At 39.8% G+C, this 20,004-nt stretch overlaps 2 protein-coding genes and 1 pseudogene across 3 annotated transcripts; all 3 read right to left on the bottom strand.

Moving 5' to 3' along the window:
• Positions 1-2,379: 2,379 nt before the first annotated feature.
• LOC144651468 (uncharacterized) lies at positions 2,380-6,609 on the bottom strand. Its single transcript, XM_078511407.1, has 3 exons — positions 6,454-6,609; positions 5,498-6,160; positions 2,380-5,301 (listed from the first exon to the last, which is right to left on the bottom strand). Exons 1-3 carry the CDS (start codon positions 6,539-6,541, stop codon positions 4,163-4,165), a joined length of 1,890 nt encoding a protein of 629 aa, XP_078367533.1. The 5' UTR covers positions 6,542-6,609; the 3' UTR covers positions 2,380-4,162.
• Positions 6,610-8,703: 2,094 nt separating this feature from the next.
• On the bottom strand, positions 8,704-12,106 carry LOC144651539 (neurexin-4-like; annotated as a pseudogene). The gene is made up of 3 exons (XR_013570331.1): positions 12,028-12,106; positions 11,227-11,317; positions 8,704-9,660 (listed from the first exon to the last, which is right to left on the bottom strand). The product of XR_013570331.1 is annotated as a neurexin-4-like (transcript).
• Positions 12,107-16,857: 4,751 nt separating this feature from the next.
• Positions 16,858-18,313, bottom strand: LOC144648142 (contactin-associated protein 1-like). Its single transcript, XM_078507775.1, has one exon. The coding sequence runs from the start codon at positions 18,311-18,313 to the stop codon at positions 17,207-17,209; it is 1,107 nt and encodes a 368-aa protein (XP_078363901.1). The 3' UTR covers positions 16,858-17,206.
• Positions 18,314-20,004: the final 1,691 nt, after the last annotated feature.

Here is a 20,004-nt window from a genome sequence, read left to right as displayed (position 1 = left end):
AAATCGCCTCTCCTGAGAAGAAATGAATTGGGGCAACATTTTCGCTCCATAATTTTCATGAGAAAGAAGCAGATGCTAAGGTATTCGCGAGGGCACGACTCAAGACACAGGAATTTTACGGACAAGAAACCTTACAGTATATTTCTCCCATATAGGCATATACAAAACGCAAAACAATCAACAGACTTGCGCGTAAAATATTTCAAATCTATATTTGAATCATGTTGTGCCAGCGTAACGCAACGAACAAAGGAGAAAATCCTAAGCATCGAAATCCGAAAATCCTATAAACATCGAGCATAAAATACAGAGCGCTCGATCAAAATAATGCAAAAAGCATAATCTTAACAACACAGAATGTCTCTCTGAAACCAACTTTCAGCTCCTTCATAGTAAAGCTGGAACAGTCTCTGGCGAAGCCTGACCAAAATAAATCCGTGATAACACAATACATTTTGCAACAGTATTTATTAAAATGCATGCCCGCATAATAAAATGCAAGTAGTTTACATATTCACGGAACATATCACATCTTGTCCGTCCAGGACGAACATTTCGAGAGCTTAAAGCACCTCTTGCAAATAGAGTTGAGCCAAAACAAACTGAACTAGCACAACATGTGGCAGAGTACAGATTTAGAGGTGTCATGACATTGAACTCTACAAACGGAAACGACGCAGCGAAGACTAATGACCTCTAGACACTGTACTTCCTAGGCCACAATACGGCTCTATTCAATACATAATGCCTCCAAATAAAACAGTGCCCCTCAGAAAGAAATCAGAAGCAAATAAGGCCGAAAGACCGAATTTAACATAGAACAACAAAGGTACAAATATCACGGAAGGCCCGTCACCTATAGTTTATTTACCATACCGTCGATCGATAATTCTCCGATGGAAACCTCTAATTCGTCCACGGTATCATTAAAAAGTCTCCCAATACTGGTAGAGGCGCTTTATCGTCAGAAAAGTCCGTCATTTTCACTATTTTAACGATTTGCACATTTTCGATCACATTCGCAGATCTTCGACACAGGATTTAGCAGGCTTTTCCCTTTTTATTTTTCCCCTTCCCATCACCCACCGCTCGCGCTTCGCGCTCGCTCCTAATCCCCCTACTCGCGCTTCGCGCTCGCTCAAAATTCCTGCCTCTCTCCAAAACCCGCGCGGCCTTGGAAAAGCCTGTGGAGGAGGCAGATGATTCACAGCCAGGCTGGGCACGGCACGTTCCATGTTTCTTGGCAGCTCGACAACAGTCAGTCGTGGCTCAGAAGTATCATTTCATCAGATGTGCATGAAAGCTAGCACAAGTCACGCTTAATTTCTCTATTCTTATCCTGTATCCTCCCTTCGATCCTTACATCTGCTTTGTCTTGCTTCCTCTCTGTTGTCTCATTGTTATTGTTTTAGCGTCCTGTTTGACATTAAGTCGTGAATGGATTTTCATGGTAAACACCACAGTCCAGATTTACTGAGCCTAACAATTGCATGATAAGGAGTTTTTCGAATTTAAGAAAACTATTTCGTGTTAAACTAACAAAATATATGTCAAGGTAGAGACACCATGTCGCGCCAAATTAAAACTGCTTTTATCAAATTAGGTCAATGTACATTAAACGTTTTTTCGTCTGTCTATCAAGTTTTAGCATAACACAGTGACCGATCGACTATTGCGCGTTGGATATGAGATGGTAGATAGCCAATGAGGCACGTAGCGCCTAGTTTTGACATACACGGTCGAAACAAGGGACATGTAAAAATGATGAACCGTTCATTAGTTGTTGCAAAGTACCCGTAGAAATTCCAGTAATCCGGCCTACCACCAAAGAATCTGATCGTATAAATTGTAACTGATTCACTGTTAGTTTTACTGCTGTCGTATAATGGGGTTCTTAGTCCTCATTTATTATGCTATGCGAGAGTTTGAGCGAGGAGAGCTTGCGAGAAGGAGAGACCGCGAAGAGGGTAAACAAAAATTGTTTTCTAATCTATTTTAGTCACCCCCTTGTGCTCGCCCAGCCTCAACTCCCCCACCCTACCCCCCTCCCCCGATCAATTTCCCGCGGTATTTTATTGATATATAGATATAATTTTTTGCCTAGCAGTCTCGCGAAGTTCGGGAACTCTGGTATCTGTTAGAGCAAACAAAATCTTCGGAGTACTATTAAATGAAGGCAGCGTGGCCGCGCGAGTTGTTAGGACATCGGACTTGAAATATATAGCTCGCCTCCTGCCAGTTGGTATTTTTAACCTTGTTATGTTTAATTTGGAAATTGTCTCTAAATGTTTGAATGCTCGGCCTCATAAGCACTTGTGCTAAATCGGTTACCGAGGGTAAACAATAAATTAATTAATAGTAGACAGAACTTGGGTCAAACGTAAACTTTAATATGTAGCCAAAAAACATTTTGCAGTAAAACTCTATTTAAGCAGTTTAAGACCAACAATGGACGCGATGCGATATTACAGCATAACAAAAAAGGCTAATTATAAAGTAAAAACGCATACTTCTAAAACTCTTTTGGAAAGAACGGAATCTATGATCTAAGCTTTGCACTGAATTAATTGCTTTCAAAATTATACAGGTAGATAACAGTTAAACACAAGGCTACTTCACGTTACTGTTACACTTCAACGCTAATTACAGTTAAATTTACAACAAAACCACAGTAAGTACAGCATGCATGTGGCCCTAATTCCGGACAGCCCCTGGTCCGGACACATTCCGTTCATCGTGCATTTTTCCGATAGGAAACAAAGTTTCAATAAAACCGAACCTTTCCAAAGATTTCCTAATCTGTTTCAACTTTGCTGTCTTAACCTCGCTCGAAGGCTTTCCTGCTGGCGGTGAAGTCGAGAATTTCAAGTCGACTTGAAAGTAGGTGAAGTTTGTTTTCGCGATGTTAATTTATTTATGGCGCTTCAAATTAACTGGTTTTCTTTATAATTCCTGTATATCCGAACCTGATCTCACTAAAAGAGGTTGTTTTTTATAGAATTGATGTACAGGAAATAATCTTTCGACTAGTGCAATAAATTTGATTGACCGCTTGAGTTTTCGTCCAAAATAACGAATTAATATTTCAAAGTAATTTTCCTGACTATAGGTCCGTGGTCCGGACACTGGCGGCAAACAATGGAAAACAATATATCAGGCTAATAAGCGCTATAGTTTAAATTCACTGTATATTTTTGATGAGACGAAATAAAGCTCTCTTCCCTAAAGTTTTTATTTCTTTTTTCTGAATTTCACTAAAACATATTAAAAATGTAGAAGAATATTTTTTAGATTGGATTTTGAACAATTGTTGTGTAAATATTGCGTGCTGTCCGGACCAAGGACCCGCTGTCCGGACCAAGGGCCTTTAAAACGAACCACCGTTTTCGATAATACAGGGTAATCGAGTAAGCACAAAAACTGTTGTCTTTTCACATGTTAGCTGAATGTTACGGTAACTTATTTACAGGACAAAATAAGCTCACTGCTCTTCTTCGAAGTTAATTAAGAAATATACGTTCGCGTCTTTTTCGTCCGGTCCAAGGACCACATACTGTAGTTACAAAATGTTGTCTACGTTGGCTTTTCTATTTTTCTATTTTTTAATTATTCTCCCTACATTTACTTCCCTCACAATGAATGCATAGAAGGTTTTTGAAGAGACTAGTGCTATTGTCGACCAAACGAAAAGTGGTTTATTATCCGAGGTTCCTTTTTTAGCGACCTTTAGATCGGACTACGAGTACGAAGTCGAGTACAAGTACGGATTTGGAACTTCGGGACAATTTTATCTCACGAACCATAACTCTTTTCTGTTGCTCACTAACACATGAATAATGTTAGAGGATCGATTGGTGTGATAAGTAATTATTTGAGGCACACGAATTTGGTTTGAAAACTCGTACTCGTACTCAATCTCAAACTCGAACCCTATCACTTTTATTTTCGAACTGTTGTCTCATTTGTTAAAATGCTAGAACAATCCAAAATATTACGGACTAATTAGTAACCTTCCTAGAAGTGATTACTAAAACATGATTATAAGACATTTGTGATATGTACCCTATATAACTTTAACATATCAATATTGTCTGTCATTACAAACATAATACTTAAAAGTGTTGCTACTTCATTTGGAGACTATACATAAAGAAGTAAACGTTTATGCTATGCCAAAGCACTTCAGTTTTCCCAGTGTATGATAACCTTGCTCGCCGCTATCGCCTGTATCTCCAAACCTCAGCTGTTTAACTGGAAGATGTGTCTTGTCAGTGAGAAGACCGCTGTCTTCACGCCATACATTTTCTTCCTTATCACAGTTACAGTTATACCCTGAGGCTATACATGAGTTGGTCATCCCGCATGCGCACTTACCACTGCCAGGTGATGCTCCGCCCCAGTACGTCACCTTAGTTGAATCACGTGAAACCCAGAAACCATATCCGCCACTTAAGTGTGAACCAACACATTCATACTTTATGAACTGTTCACAGTGCGAGGAGACTCTGGTGAGACTTGCAAGCCGAGACAGACTCGCTCCTGAGTAATGGATGTCACGTGAGTAACTACCTTTTGCTTCATATCCCTGCACGTGCGTTCTGCTTTCACTGTCGTGACTTATCACTGTCACGCCAACGCCATTCTTGTCACTCATGTCGCAGTAAACTGTAAATGGTGCCACGCCTCCTGCGCCGTCCGGATCAATGACGTAATTTCCGCTTACGCTGCTGACGTTTTTTCTTATCACAGAACAGGAAGTCATAATAAGTGGAGAATTGATTTTGACTTTGGCTTCTACTGTTGTCAGAGCATTAGTTGCTCTACAGGTGTAAGATCCTTCGTGGGATCTCTTGATATTCTGAATAACCAGTGTACCATTCTGTAGAACATTTGACTCTACAGGAAGTGAAGACTTGCCATCCTTTGTCCAAGCGATTGTAGGTCTCAGGTCACTCTCGGCCACACACGGCAGATGGACACTTGAACCAATCACAGGAGTCACCTCTTGAGGAGGACGGACTTTAAACCGCAGAGGAGAGAATATCATGACATGAGCAGTGTTTGTAGCTGATCCCAAAATATTCTCTGCCTTACAAATGTATATTCCAGCGTCCTTTCTTGTTACACTGTAGATTGTCAGGGTTCCATTCATCACTTCAGTTCTGTGTTCAGGCAAACTACCGACTGACTTGGACCACGTGATACTAGGGAGCGGCTGACCAGTAGCAGTGCAGGCGATGGTGACGTTTTGTTTCTCTTCAGCCATCAATCGATTGGATGATAGTGAAAGTTGAGGAGGAACTGTCGAGAAAAAGAAAATTGTACTTCTTTGACCAAGCACAAGATGAATGCACTTTAATAAACAAGATTTTATCATACCCATAGGATATTAAAAATATTTCACATTTATATTATATTTCATTAATCACTAAATAGCCTGCTTTTAGAACATTAACTACAACTTCTGGAAGGCAAATGTACAAATTATTCAACTTACACTGAACAGTTAATTTTGCCGAGGCATTCACTTGTCCTAATAAGTTTTCAGCTTTGCAGATGTAAACTCCGTCGTCTCCAGGTCTTACGTCCTTCAAAATCAGAGCGCCACTGGACTGTACCACGTGGTGACTAACAGACCGGAAGGTTAGCGATGAATTCACCTTGGCCCACGTGACTTTTGGACTTGGATTACCATCCACTGTACATTTCAAGATGGTCGTCTGACTTTCATTTACTGTCATTCTAACTGGACGCTGCAGCAGAGATGGAGCCGAGATGGACTGGCCCGGCTCGCCTTTGACGCCTTTCATACCCGGCGGGCCTCTAGGTCCCCCGGGACCGGGGTCTCCCGGCATTCCAATATCTCCCGTCATGCCCATCGGTCCTTGAGCTCCTATTGGCCCATGTTTACCAGGAGGTCCGCTTGACCCGGGTCTCCCTGGGGTTCCTGGTCTCCCTCTGGTTCCCGGTCGTCCTCGCCGTCCCGTGTTTCCTTTTGGTCCTGTGCGGCAGAGCGTGTGATCTTTAGCACAGACTTGGTTTTGCAGCAGATCAAGTTCTTGTTTGATCATTACTTGTACTTCAGATGCTGTTAGGGTTGATTTTTGTTGGGAATCATCCGGCGAAGAGCGTTTCTGTCTTGAGACTGTCTCCTGTCCACCTGAAAAATTTAAACCTGTTATTCAAGTTAAAATCGCACCCTTCGAAATATTGTTACATGTATTGTTAAACACTCAACGGAAGCTATGATTGAGCTTCAGAAGCAGTGGAGGAGACTTTCGCTTCCTTAAGAAAGGGGTTCAGTAACATGCTGTCAGCCTGGTTTTTTTCGTTTTCATTTGTATTGGTAAAAAGCGAGTAAAAAGTTTATTTAAAGATAAATGACATGAGGTTGAACAGAACACAAGACGGCGGATGTATATAAAGAATGAACAGTTAAATAACGCAACTCACCTTTGGTCGCTTGCCAATGGCGTCCTGTAGCCATAACTTGCCATCTGCCGTAATTTTGTTGTATTTTTCGAAGGATTTCTGTCTCCATCTTATCACAGAATGTTATTGAGTGTGATATCAGTCGATGATGTTCTTGTATTCTGAGTTCCACGTGAATTAGCGCGATACAACACACAACAGACAACAGCAAGCCTGACGCGGAACACAAGCTGTTCAGTGTTTGTCTTTTGTTCGTCTGCTTCTCTTCTTTATCTTGTATCATCGCTAAAGCTCCTATCTGAAACTTCTAATTTCAAAATGATTCTTAGGACGTTTATCTCCTCTGTGAGCTGCTTAAAATGTACGTAAAGACGACAGAGAGCTGATTTGTCTGAGCTTCATCGATCTCACCGACGAAACTGTAACCGGAAGCTTGAAGTAAAAACCTTGACTTGTTTGTGCTTGTTATGGAGATTAAGTATCACAGGAAGTATATTATCTGATTACGTACTTAAAGAATTTTTTTTCCTGGGCTGGTGAAGGGGACTACAAGGGAGGGGAGGGAAAGATTTTTTTGGAAATGAAAGTTATGTAAAAGATCAGTGTATCGGCGTTAAGTAAATTAATAATTAAAGGGATATTTTAACACCCTCTGGCAACAGATCAGGTCACGGCAGGGATTATTGCCGAGTCCCGAGCATCTTCTGATTGTACCACTGAAATTTCGCCCCAAAATGGCCCAAATGACCATGAAAGCAACATTTACATTTTCAAGTTCTTCCCTGGCCGGGACACCAAAAGGAGAGTTTTCGTGGGAAATGATTTCCACACACGCCACCAGGGGGGAATCCCGGGGGGGGGAGTACTCCATATAATGGCCTATACGGAGAGTCTCCGCCCGAAAGGGGTACCTTTTTCAGGCTTCAGGTATATAAAAGGGTAGGGATTTCACAAGTTTTGGTATATGAAAGGGTATGAAGATCCGTCATTTAGGTTTTTAAAAGGGCCTTTAATTAAAACATTTCGAACAGACGCACTTTATGGCTGTATTATTTTAATTTATTAAGCGCTGCATGAAAATGACGAGAAAACATCCTGTTCTAAGTCTATGCCATGTCTTTTAGGTATATGAAAGGGGTACCTTTTTTCAGTAAAAGGTATACGAAAGGGGTACAATTTCTGTCAAAATGGTATAAAAAAGGGTAAGGGGTAAAAGCTTGGGGCGAAGCCGTCCCCGTATAAAACCTTTTTGAGTGCCCCCCCCCGGGGGGGGGCAATAAAACTGATCACAAAAAGAATCAGTGCTGGAATGTTCATAGTCCCTTATTATTTTTTTCTTGCCTTGTATTCTCATTCGATTGTTTATAAACACGTGAAAAGAATCCCTAGAGAGGGGAAGGGCAAGAGATTGAAAGCATTATCAAAGTGATGGCGGGTTAGTGGTCAGCTTTTAGTTGTGGGTCTCAATCGGGTTAACTATTAGCCGTAAAACCGACTAAAAACTTAGGTGCTAGGTGTATAAGTTTAACCTTTTTTCCCCTTATCCGTACAAATGTCTGGTAACGAGAGACCACAAAAGTGAGAGTCTTAAAATCTCTTGTGAAGATGTTTCTGTCTTGTTTTATATGTTTGTCGGTACTGAGAAAGGCCCAGAATTTCTGTGAAATATCCCAGAATGGTCCTAAGAACTTAAAATTACATGTTTACAATGATAAACATTAATTTTTAACTTTTTTTAACAATGGAAATTAACTTTTATCACTTCTGTTAATTAACCGTACAGGAAACAAATTAACCCCCCAAATGGGGGTTGACCAGTGACTTGAAGTGGGGGGCTTAAAAAAACTCTTCTCTTTATAAGTCTTTATTTTTTTCAGAATTTCTGGGCGTGGGGGCTAAAGCCCCACTAGCCCCCTGGCTCCGCCATCTCTGTGTAAACACGAGTGTCGGAAGTAAGTAACTCTACTACAGCATCTACTACCATGCTGAATTTTATTATCCCTAAAAACAGTGATAATTTATTTTAAGACTTGCAGCAATTTTAACCGACATTTTAGAGTTTTGGCAAATGTGTCATATAGACTTGACACTGAGTTGAAATCACGAGTCTCTTAAACAATGTAATTACACAAAATCAAGCGAGTCTGATCAATCCTTTTCGGTCATTAGTGAGATTACAAAGGCGATCATCGAAACAGTTTCAATGTTGTTAAGAAATTACTGTAAAGTAAGCACAATAAAGAAAAAAAAAACAAATAGATCAATCCATCTCCCATTTTATTATTTTCATTTGTGTCTGGTTACACTACAGTTGTTCACGAAGCTATCACTTTCACATTTGTCACAAAATGGCACAGAGTTCCTATGTTTAACAATGTGAAGACAAAGTGAACAGTTTTTAAACAAATAAATCCTTAATTTCTCATCCTCGCTGTCTTTTTTGTCATTTTGCTACTACGAATTGGTTTAACGGGCCTTCATTTTTTGTAATCCGTACAATGCTACATGGAAACTCGATTATTCCAAATAATGCGCTTGACCAAACATTTTGTAATTGAAAAGCTAATGACGATTGTGTTCGTTGAGAGACGTACATCAACATAACAGCGTTTACGCTATGCCATAGCACTTCAGTTTTCCCAGTGTGTGGTAACCCTGCTCTTTGTATTTACAAACACTTCCGCCTGTATCGCCAAACCTCAGCTGTTTAACTGGAAGATGTGTCTTGTCAGTGAGGAGACCGCTGTCTTCACGCCATGCTAAGTCATTCTTATCACAGTTACAAGAAAGACTCGGGTCTGCACATGAGTTAGTCATCCCGCATGCGCACTTACCACTGCCAGGTGATGCTCCGCCCCAGTACGCCATCTTAAGAATCACGTGACACCCACCATGCCATTCCATGTCCGAGCAGCCTTGAATCATAGCACTCATATTTGATAAACTGTTCACAGTGTGAGGAGACTCTGGTGAGACTCGCAAGCTGAGACAGACTCGTTCCTGTGTAATGGATGTCACGTTTGTAACTACCTGGAGCTTCATATCCCCGCACGCGCGTTCTGTTCTCACTGTCGTGACTTATCACTGTCACGCCAACTCCATTCTTGTCACTCATGTCACAGTAAACTGTAAAAGGTTCCAGACCTCCCTCGCCATCAGGGTCGATGATGGCTGTACCGTTTGCTGTTGATCGATCGAGATTTTTCAAGTCGCTACAAGACTTTGGTACTGAAAAAATGAAGAAAAAAATTGCAATCAACATCATCTACTGTTTTTCTTTAAGGTGGCTCACAATATTTTAGACCCTCCTGTCTTTGGCATTCCATTACAGTTAGGCCGATTGTGCGGATGAAACACATTTAGTTTAATCTTGTAAAGCATTATCACCCAATATTTGACCTTTTAAGGCTTTTTTAAATTAAAAGATGACCTCAAAAGGATATTTTTAATTGACGAGCGTAGCGGCTGAGATGCAGTGTGTGGGACCACAAGATCGCGTATAGTTCCTTCAAACTAACTGGCATGTCACGATTAATCATATTTTTGCTTAACTTGCGCGTACGGATGCAACTTGCATTCGCTGTTAGATCAGCAATCTGTTTCTCGATCAAGTTGTCTACACGCTTCTTTATCTCAAGAAACACATTCTTCACGTTGTTGCGTGACACGCAACCAGGCCTCCCTGCATCATTATGTACTGAGTCTCCTGGGGAGTTTGCCAACATACTTTTGGCTCTCTCCTCCGCAGAGGTCTCTTTTGTGTCTCGTACGGGCTGGGAAATAGGGAGAGGAACGGGGAGAGGAACGGGGAGAGGTGAAAAGTAATCGCGCGGAGCCTGCAGAGAATCGAAACCAAAGAGGTTCATTTTTCGTGTTTTCGCCATCCTCCCCCCGTGGTTTTTTTCGCCTTCCCCCACGAAAGAGGCCTCTGCAGAGAAGAGAGTACTTTTGGGAAAAACTGAGAAGAAAACGAGGGTAAAATTATTTTGATCACTTCCTTGATCATAATCAACATCATTAGCATTTTTTAAATGCTTATCACTAACGACGCACTTCCCCAAAAAATGGATTGAATAATCTATTTCCTGTCTGTTCGTTCAACAAGATGTCAATTTGGCCTTAAAGATATTACTCAATCATATCAGAATAAAGTGCTTCTGATTGTTCGATAGCTAACACCAACCTTCGTCAACCTTAAGAAAGTAAAACTAAGACATGATTATTGTAATAATGTCATTAACCCAAACTACGAACTTGAAATGGAGTTTTCAGGACTTGCACGCGCAGCTAAATGCAATAATTGCACTAGATACTTAGAAAAAGAAAATAAGAAAAAGCAAAATGTAAAAAACAAAACAAAACAAAAAAACGGCAGGTGTGGAGTCGACTCAACTCTACCAATAGGCTACCAATTTACTTGATTCAAAGACTTTTCAATTCTAAGTAATAATTGTGTTTCCGTACAAAACTTAACAGACAGGCTTACAAGAGTGCATTATAGGTAAACCGAAATGAAGACCCACCAAACGTATTTTTTAACGTTTTTAAATATATTTTCAATGTTCTAAACGTATTTTTTTTTTCCAAATCGCAAAAATTAAGTACCAGTTAATACTGTCTCGTCAAAATCGCGAAATGAAGTACCGTACCTGCGAAATTAAGTAAAAATAAGGTACTCCCCAATAAACCTAAAGATACAACTCCTCTCTCATCATTGTTGTTCTTATTTACTGCAGACAGTAACCACATGTCCTCTCAGTAGAGGGCTTTTATTCTATATTTAGTAATGCTTACCTCTGGGCTTCTCGGAAAATTTTGATTCCGTTGCAATGCGTGACATCAAGAGGATGAAAAACACAATATCCTTGGCAGTCATCTTTAAAGTCTATTAAGGAAAATGGAAAATCATTGAGTGGTTAATTAGTTCTCATGATTAAATTCTGACTATTAGATTGTACTAGGCCAGTTTGAACCTGTAAACTTTGTAGTCTCCGCTCTGTAGTCTCAAAACTGGTTACCTGCTATGCTTATACAAGGTAATTTTCACGTGATGAAACATCATAGAAGCGTGCGTGAAATAGCATTAACAACCAGATTAAATATCAATCAGAGGTCTAATAATTATTTTCTGCGCCAGCAGGCAGTGCCTGCGGCATTAGTATTGTTGTATGCGCGCGCATGTTTTCGCGCCACATGTTCTGTATGTGTAATATGTCAGCCATCTTGGTTGCATTAAAAGCTGCTGTTGAAGTTCTTTCGTTGTGACGTGCGTTCTTGTCTCTTAAACATTGGCGCTGAGCTATTAAAAATTGTGAATATGACTTATTTAAATTTATTTCAAGTAAATATCGAGAGGCAGTCTCTTAGTTTATATCTGATTTAACACGGAACATTTCTCAAACGATTCTAACTCAAATAAAGATAATTTTAATTTCTTAACATGATGGAGTTAGAGGTCCTTTAAAAGGCTTTCTTTCTTCTTCCCCAACTGCCTGTTCGCATCAGGTAATGAGTGGGGCGTTTTCCTTGCTTTTGAAATTTTCAGTTGCAAACGTAAAATACAAAAAACTCTGAAGAGAATTGTATATAACGTACCTTGCCAAGAACTCAGCGCCTGGGTAGTAAGAACGAAAGCAGAAACTAGAACATATAAGAAAACGGGATATCAAACACGTTAGATGCAGCATCAAAATGATTTTAAAAACAATAAAAAATATACTTACTTCTTGCTGTTCAAAGCTGAATGAGTTCCTTCCTTGAACAATGATCGATTTTGTTCGCATGCAAGAACGAGTTTGTTTCTTTTTTGATCTATCCAATGGCATAAAAGTAAACATTTCTTCTTTTGATTTTTTGTCACATTTTTTTCCTAACATAGCTTGCAGAGATATAATCAAGACAGTTTGTCGGTGTGAGATTCCACCTGAACAAAGATAAACGGCAAAACACATTAGGCCCAACAGATATTGATACTCCTGGATACTAGATTTGTTTTATTCTTGTCAAAATATTATTTTAGAAGTTTTAACAACTGACTACATTCCTTGCCATTACCAACAGTGCTAAACATCAATGTATGTACGTTAAAGAAGGCCAATTAAGAGGAAAAAAGAATGTGAAAAAGCCTCGCCATTGCAAGAAACTTAGATATTGTTATTATTTCGATAAATTAAACTGTTAAAGCTTCTTTTTGAAAACTTTGAGAACAATGCGCCTGTATTTATCAAGCAAACTAAGCCTGCTAATTGCTTTTAACGATGAGTTTCAAAACAGTCTGTTTATAAACCTGGCTACGCAAAGTCTATATTTATCAAATCAAAAAACAAAACTAGCACTTATACCAAACCAGGGCCTGGATCCAAGAGAAAGAGGCAGCTCTAATGTTCAGTGACGATGGAGCACGTGACCTGAGTAATGTCCAGGCCCTACAGAGGAAACATCAGGGCTTTCAGGTCAGGAAATGTTTCGTTATCACGATTCTCGACTACAATATGTTTTCAAGGTAAAACTACTTTTCAGTCCTTTTTTAATTAGATTTATGAGACCAACAAACACATTAGCTTATTATTTTATCTATTTTCTTCTTGTTAGCAGTGGCGTTGGTTATAGAATGTTCTGCTTAGTTCCATTAATATGTCAAACGGAATGTCATCTTCTAGCTTTGCTAATGTTGTGCATGAATTCAGCTGCAAGTTGTGACACCCTTTCTTCTTTGTGGATGTGAATTAGCACGTTCGCGTAAGTAAATTCTGTCATTGAGAATATAAGCATTTTAATTAAGTTATAAAGGTCTACCTTAGCAGGAGATAAATTTTTTGTCTTGTTTGAACCGAGCACTGGCCGTTTTCCGGTGGCATGCTATTTTTCTAAGAATACCAATATGAACAAGCGATACACAGTTAAAAATGAGGCCTCATCTGGATAACAGTCCAGTACTACAAAAAAATATATAATGAAAAAAGAATACATAATGTTTTATTGGCTTTAGCAATAAGCCAAAGCCAGCCTAGCATAGCTAGCTTTGCTCTTTCTTGTTTCTAGTTTGGTTTTCCACTCACGATCTAAAATCATAATGAAAGTCTCTGGTGGACACACAGCTGTGTGTCACTTGATCACAAATCCATTTATGAGTTTGTTTGTCACTTAATGCTATTGGACGCTAAGTAGGCCATTAACTTCTGTTTTTATTAGATTTAAGTATATTTGTTAAAGAGGAACAGCTGAGATCCACATTGTCTTTTTCCTCACGCTTCAATCTTCACAGCCTCTGCACAGAACAGTAGTTTGGGTTGTGAATTCATTTTCGAAAAAAAAAACCGGAAAGCTAAAACTGCAATTGTTTGTGGAGCTTGTATTGTGACCCAGAAGACGAGATTTGTAACCAACCTTTTTGTTTCGTTTTCTAGGAAACGAAACGGTATTGTTTTGGATTCGATGCGAACTATTTACACAGCAGGGGCTACTATCCAATCAGAAGAACACTCGTAACCACAATGTCAACACGTTTTAACAAAGGCAAAAAGATGGTAAAAACATGTTCTTAAAATATCGAAAAGATAATCGTCAAAGACAAAAGGAGGAGATTGAAAATTATTACAAAGAGAAACATTTGAGGACTGCTATGCTTATACCTCACTAAACGCGAGGAGTATATGTGTGAGAAGGATTGTGTGACGAGCCAAAAGAACATAGAATGAATGGCATATTATGTACACAAACTAATTATTTATTTCACTTGACTTGTTATCGTTTGGCACTAAACGAGATTTAACTTCCATAAACTTCTGGAAATAGTTTCATTTCACGAAGTTCCACAAAATTCCACTAAGTTTAAAAAATACAGACATAATTCACCAGTAATCCACTACACGCATGCTGAACATTCAATATACAACGATTTCCTCGTCAAAACGTCTAGTGTTTCTAGGAATAACGAAATATCACAAAATTCAAAGCAGTAATAAAACAATTATTATCCGCATTATACCCACTCTTGATGCATGCAATTCTAAGAATTTGTAGTTTTGTGCAACATGTAATTACCGGACCACACGCTGGTTTACCTACGAACGAACTCCGTACGAAACAACGCATCGACTTACTCGATTTCCACTCTTTTTATGATGTTCGTTGGCTGAAGACAACTCTGCTGCCTTGGATGATAACCCTTTAATGTTCTCCACGACATTTTCGGCAAAATTACAATTTTGGGCACACGTTTTTAGCCCTTTTTTCAAGCAAAATAATGTTTCTGAGCTCAGTTTGGGGCGCCATCCTGTTTTGCATGAGATCGAGGCTATCTGTGGCTACCAGTTTCCCCGCCGAGATTTGCCCCTGCAAAAATCAAGTTGGGGGTGGGGGCAATCTGGCATTCTAACATCTGGGCGCGCAAGCGGCTCGATTCATTCCGCAAAACAGTACACAGGCATACCAACTCAAAAGACACAGGACGCAAAAACAAAATAAGACAGAGAGGAGCTATATTCAGCCTCTTGGCATCGAAGCATTTAAGGCGATGTCAACATTTCCCACCATCCCTGTTTCCCACAGAAAAATATTATTAGCATGTGTTCAGGTATCCCCTCACCTTTGCTGGGAACAGTTTCATTTAGACTAAACTTCATTTGAAAATAAACGGCCACCTCGGTGGCCAAAAGATGGCAATGATATGTTATGTCATATCTCTTCCCAACAAACCGAGCTCAACCAAGGCAATGGGCGCAGAATAAGAACAAATTTCGCTGAGTAACGCATAAAGGAGCATAAAATAATTATTTTCGCGTTACGTAAATTTCCATACCACTGAAAAATCACCAGTAATACCCAATTTGAACCCAAGTATAACATAGAGAATAAACAACAGTTACTTGATTACATCATTAAACGGAATAGCTTAATATACACTATGTTGAATATTTTTTTATAAAAGAAAACGTTAATTTGTTGAGAAAAAACAGCAAATAGTAAGATTTTAGACTATTTCATGGGACTTCTATATAGATTAAAAATGTTGCAGCGATTTCACAAATGCTAGGATCAGAATAAATATTCACCTTAGTATTGTTGCACATATTGTGTTATGTTCTTTGGATGAATTTGGTTCGTAATTCCTTCTTGAGGTCATACGTTTCTTTATTGCCTTGGCTTGTCAACTTGAATTTGGCATAAACAACAACGACAGTTTATTATTATTATCCAACTCTGCTTCGTATAGTACAAATAAGTGAAATAACCAGCAAAACGAGTACAAATATCTCACGATATTTGTACTCTACTCATTCCCCCCGACCGCGCGAAAGATTAACAAACGTAGCAAGTCAGCAGTTTAAGGAAAGAGACCGTTGGATAACAAATACTTTTAAAATAAGGCTCGATAGAAACGTCGCGTTGCTGTTTTTGGTTGATTTCCTCAGAAACGAAACGGTATTGTTTTGGATTCGATGTGAACTATTTACACAGCATGGTCTACTATCCAAACAGAAGAACGCTCGTAACCACAATGTCAAACACGTTGTACTGAAGGCAAACAAACCCGTTTTCCATGTTCTTCAATATCGGAAGGATAATCCTCAGCAACACCAAAAAAATATTGAAATTTTTTGGCGACTACAATGCTTTTAAGTTCGAATAAAGCGATGTATCGGCGAAAAATATGAAGCGAACTCGTTGCGTGTTTAATTGTTAATTAAATTTTAACAGACATCACGTAAGACACAAAAGTGGCGAAGAACGTCTCAATCAATTCACAAGTATTTTTTACCACATAAAACTTTGTTTAAATTTTAAGATACATGCAGTACTGTATTGATTAAATATTATTGGGAAAAGTCAACCGCATGTAACTGATTTGACTGCTGAAAGTGTAGACATTTGACGGGACCGGCAAGGAATTTTAGCTTTCACAAAGGAAAATACCAAAAGAATTCGCTTTTGCTTATCATATTGGCATAGTCAACGTATTTCCGCCAGTCGCTCTAACGATATGAGGAATGAGAGTCCAACTGTAACTGAAAAATTTAGATGTTAGCTAGTTCGGGCGGTTTATTCCCGGGTTTATTGAAAGCAACTAAAGCGATTTAATTTACACGCAGAGATAGCTGAACACGAAAATAGAAACAATCACCTTGCAAAAGTAGTTATCCTCGAGCTCATGCATTTGTATAATTTCCTTGTCTTCCACATCAAAACCAGTTTTCCTCAATTCCTCACAATTTAACCCAACCTTACCAAAACCTGTTTGCCCAACACCCAAGGGACCAATATATGATGCTGTTATTGGTTATTTCGGTTGTTAATCAAATTATCCTCACTCCCAAGGGAAATACACACGCACCCTGAAAACAACTGGGGATGCCCTTAGGAATCCCCAAAAATTCAAAGGATTTAGAATGAAATTAAACTGATAAATCAAACAGCTTGAGACTCCAGTTTTATTAGTTTTTTTGTGCTAGGTAGACTACAGTTGTCCACGAAGCTCTCACTTTTCGCATTTTTCAATAAGTAGCCCAGAGTTCCTATAGTTAATTACACTCTTGGGAAAATATCAATGGCCGTTAAACAAATAACAAAGCTCATATCTTTTCATCCTTGCTTGCTTTTTGGTCTTTTTTGTTACTACACTGATTAGTATCTTAGGCTATCTTACTTTCCTACATAAAAACCTATTACGATTATTAAAATACTAAGTTTAACCAAACATTTTTGTAACTGAAAAGGCAGAGAAAAGCTGATGTGGCTTATTATTGTCCGGAGACCTACATCAAGATGTTAAAGTTTATGCTATACCATAGCATTTCAGTTTTCCCAGCGTGTGGTAACCTTGCTCGTTGTATTGGCTTGTGCCTGTATCACCAAACCTTAGCTGTTTAACTGGTAGATGTGCCTTGTCAGTGAGGAGACCGCTGTCTTCACGCCACACCTGGTCATTGTTATCACAGTTACAACCTTGACTGGGGTTCACACATGAGTTGGTCATCCCGCATGCGCACTTACCACTGCAAGGGGATGCTCCGCCCCAGTACGTCATCTTAGTAGAATCACGTGACATCCACCAGGCATTTCCGATAATCGATGAACCATAACACTCGTACTTGATAAACTGTTCACAGTGAGAGGAGACTCTGGTGAGACTTGCCAGCTGAGACAGACTCGCTCCTGAGTAATGAATGTCACGTGAGTAACTACTTAGAGCTTCATATCCCTGCACGTGCGTTCTGCTTTCACTGTCGTGACTCATCACTGTCACGCCAACTTTATTCTTGTCAGTCATGTCACAGTAAACTGTAAATGGTGCCAGGACTCCAGCGCCATCTGGATCAATGACGTAATTTCCGCTTACGCTGCTGACGTTTTTTCTTATCACAGAACAGGAAGTCACAATAAATGGAGAATTGATTTTGACTTTGGCTTCTATTGTTGACAGAGCATTAGTCGCTCTACAGGTGTAAGATCCTTCGTGAGATTTCTTGATGTTGTGAATAAGCAGTGTTCCATTCTGTAGAACATTGGACTCTACAGGAAGTGAAGACTTACCATCCTTTGTCCAAGCGATTGTAGGTCTCAGGTCACTCTCGGCCACACACGGCAGATGAACAATTGAACCGATCACAGGTGTTACCTCTTGAGGAGGACAGACCTTGAACCGCAGAGGAGAGAATATCACAACTAGAGCAGTGTTTGTTGCTGATCCCAGAATATTCTCTGCCTTACAAATGTATATTCCAGCGTCCTTTCTTGTCACGCTGTAGATTGTCAGGGTTCCACTCATTACTTCAGTTCTGTTTTCAGGCAAACTACCAACTGACTTGGACCACGTGACACTGGGAAGCGGCTGACCAGTAGTAGTGCAGACGATGGTGACGTTTTGTTTCTCTTCAGCCATCAATCGATTGGATGAAAATAAAGTTGAGGAGCAACTGTCGAGAAAAAGAGAACTGTATTTCTTTGACCATGCATAACGTGACAAAAATACAAGATTTTATCATTTACATTGGATATTATAAAAACGAAATTAAAGTTATTTCGCATTTATATTTTATTAATCTATATATAGCCTGCCTATAGCCCATCTTCGGTAGATGCCTTCCGATGTATATTTCATGTGGCGAAACTTTATCGTACAAAACAATTACCGTGGGTTGACCTGCATTTTTTTTAGTGATCAACAGACCGGAAGCTAAGCGATGAATTCACCTTGGACCACGTGACTTTTGGACTTGGGTTGCCATCCACTGTATATTTCAAGATGACTTTCATTGACTGTCATTCCAGCAGGACGCTGCCGCAGAGATGGAGCCGAGAAGGACTGGCCCGATTCACCTTTGACGCCTTTCATACCCGGCGGGCCTCTAGGTCCCACGGGACTAGGGGCCCCCGGTATCCCAACGTCCCCCTTTATGTCCTTCGTTCCTTGAGCTCCTACTGGCCCGTGTTTACCAGGAAGTCCGGTTGACCCGGGTCTCCCTGGGGGACCTTGTCTCCCTCGGGTTCTCAGTCTTCCTCGTCGTCCCGTGTTACCTTTTGGTCCTGCACGGCAAAGCGTGTGATCTTTAGCAGCAGACGGAGTTCTTGTTTGATCAATACTTGTACTTCGGAAGCTGTCAGGGTTGATTCCTGTTTTGAATCATCGGACGAAGAGCGTTTCTGTCTTGAGAATGTCTCCTGTCCATCTAAAAAATTTAAACCAGTTATTCATAGAAATTCAACGGATCTGAACGGATGCTATAATGCGGCTTTAGCAGTAGAGGAGACTTGCGCTTCCATTTAACCCCGGGCATCCGTAACATGCTGTCAGCCTCGTGTTTTCGTTTTCATTCGTGTTGGTAGAAAATGTAACTAAAAATAAATGACTTGAGGGTTAAGAGAAGACAAAGACTGCAAAGACTGCAAAGAAGGCGCGCCACATGATAACATGCAGCTTTAACTTGCTATCTGCCGTAATTTTGTTGTACTTTTCGAAGGATTTCTGTCTCCATGTTATCACAGAATGTTACTGAGTGTGATATCAGTCGATGATGTTCTTGTATTCTGAGTTCCACGTGAATTAGCGCGATACAACACAAAACAGACAACAGCACGCCTGACGCGGAACGCAAGCTGTTCAGTGTTTGTCTTCTGTTCGTCCGCTTCTCTTCTTTATCTTGTTTCATCGTTACACTGTCGTTACGGCTCCTATCAGAAACTTGTGATTCCAAACTGATACTAAGATTAAGCTGGATTAAGGAATTTTTTCTACACTGTGAGCAAGGAAGACAGACAGAAAGCTGTTTTGTCTGAGTTTTACCGACGAATATGTAACATGAACCTTGACCTCAACCACGTTAACCCATGTGAATTAAAAATCTTGACTTGTTTGTGCTTGGTATGGTGATTGAGTATCACAGGAAGCATATTACGTACTTATCGCACTTGGGGTCAGATTTATTTACCACAGCAGGCATGCAAGAATATTTCTCTGGGCTGGTGAGGTGGTGTACATGTGCAGGGGAGGGGAGGGGGAAGATATTATTGGGAATGAAAGTTATGTAAAAGATCATTGTATTAGCGTGAAGTAAATTATAATCAAAGGAAGAT

Source organism: Oculina patagonica, chromosome 4 (assembly GCF_052425735.1).
Source record: "Oculina patagonica isolate OP01 chromosome 4, crgOcupat, whole genome shotgun sequence".
NCBI lineage: Eukaryota > Metazoa > Cnidaria > Anthozoa > Scleractinia > Oculinidae > Oculina > Oculina patagonica.
Note: the sequence above shows the minus strand (reverse complement) of the source record. Positions and strands in the feature narration are given on the sequence as shown.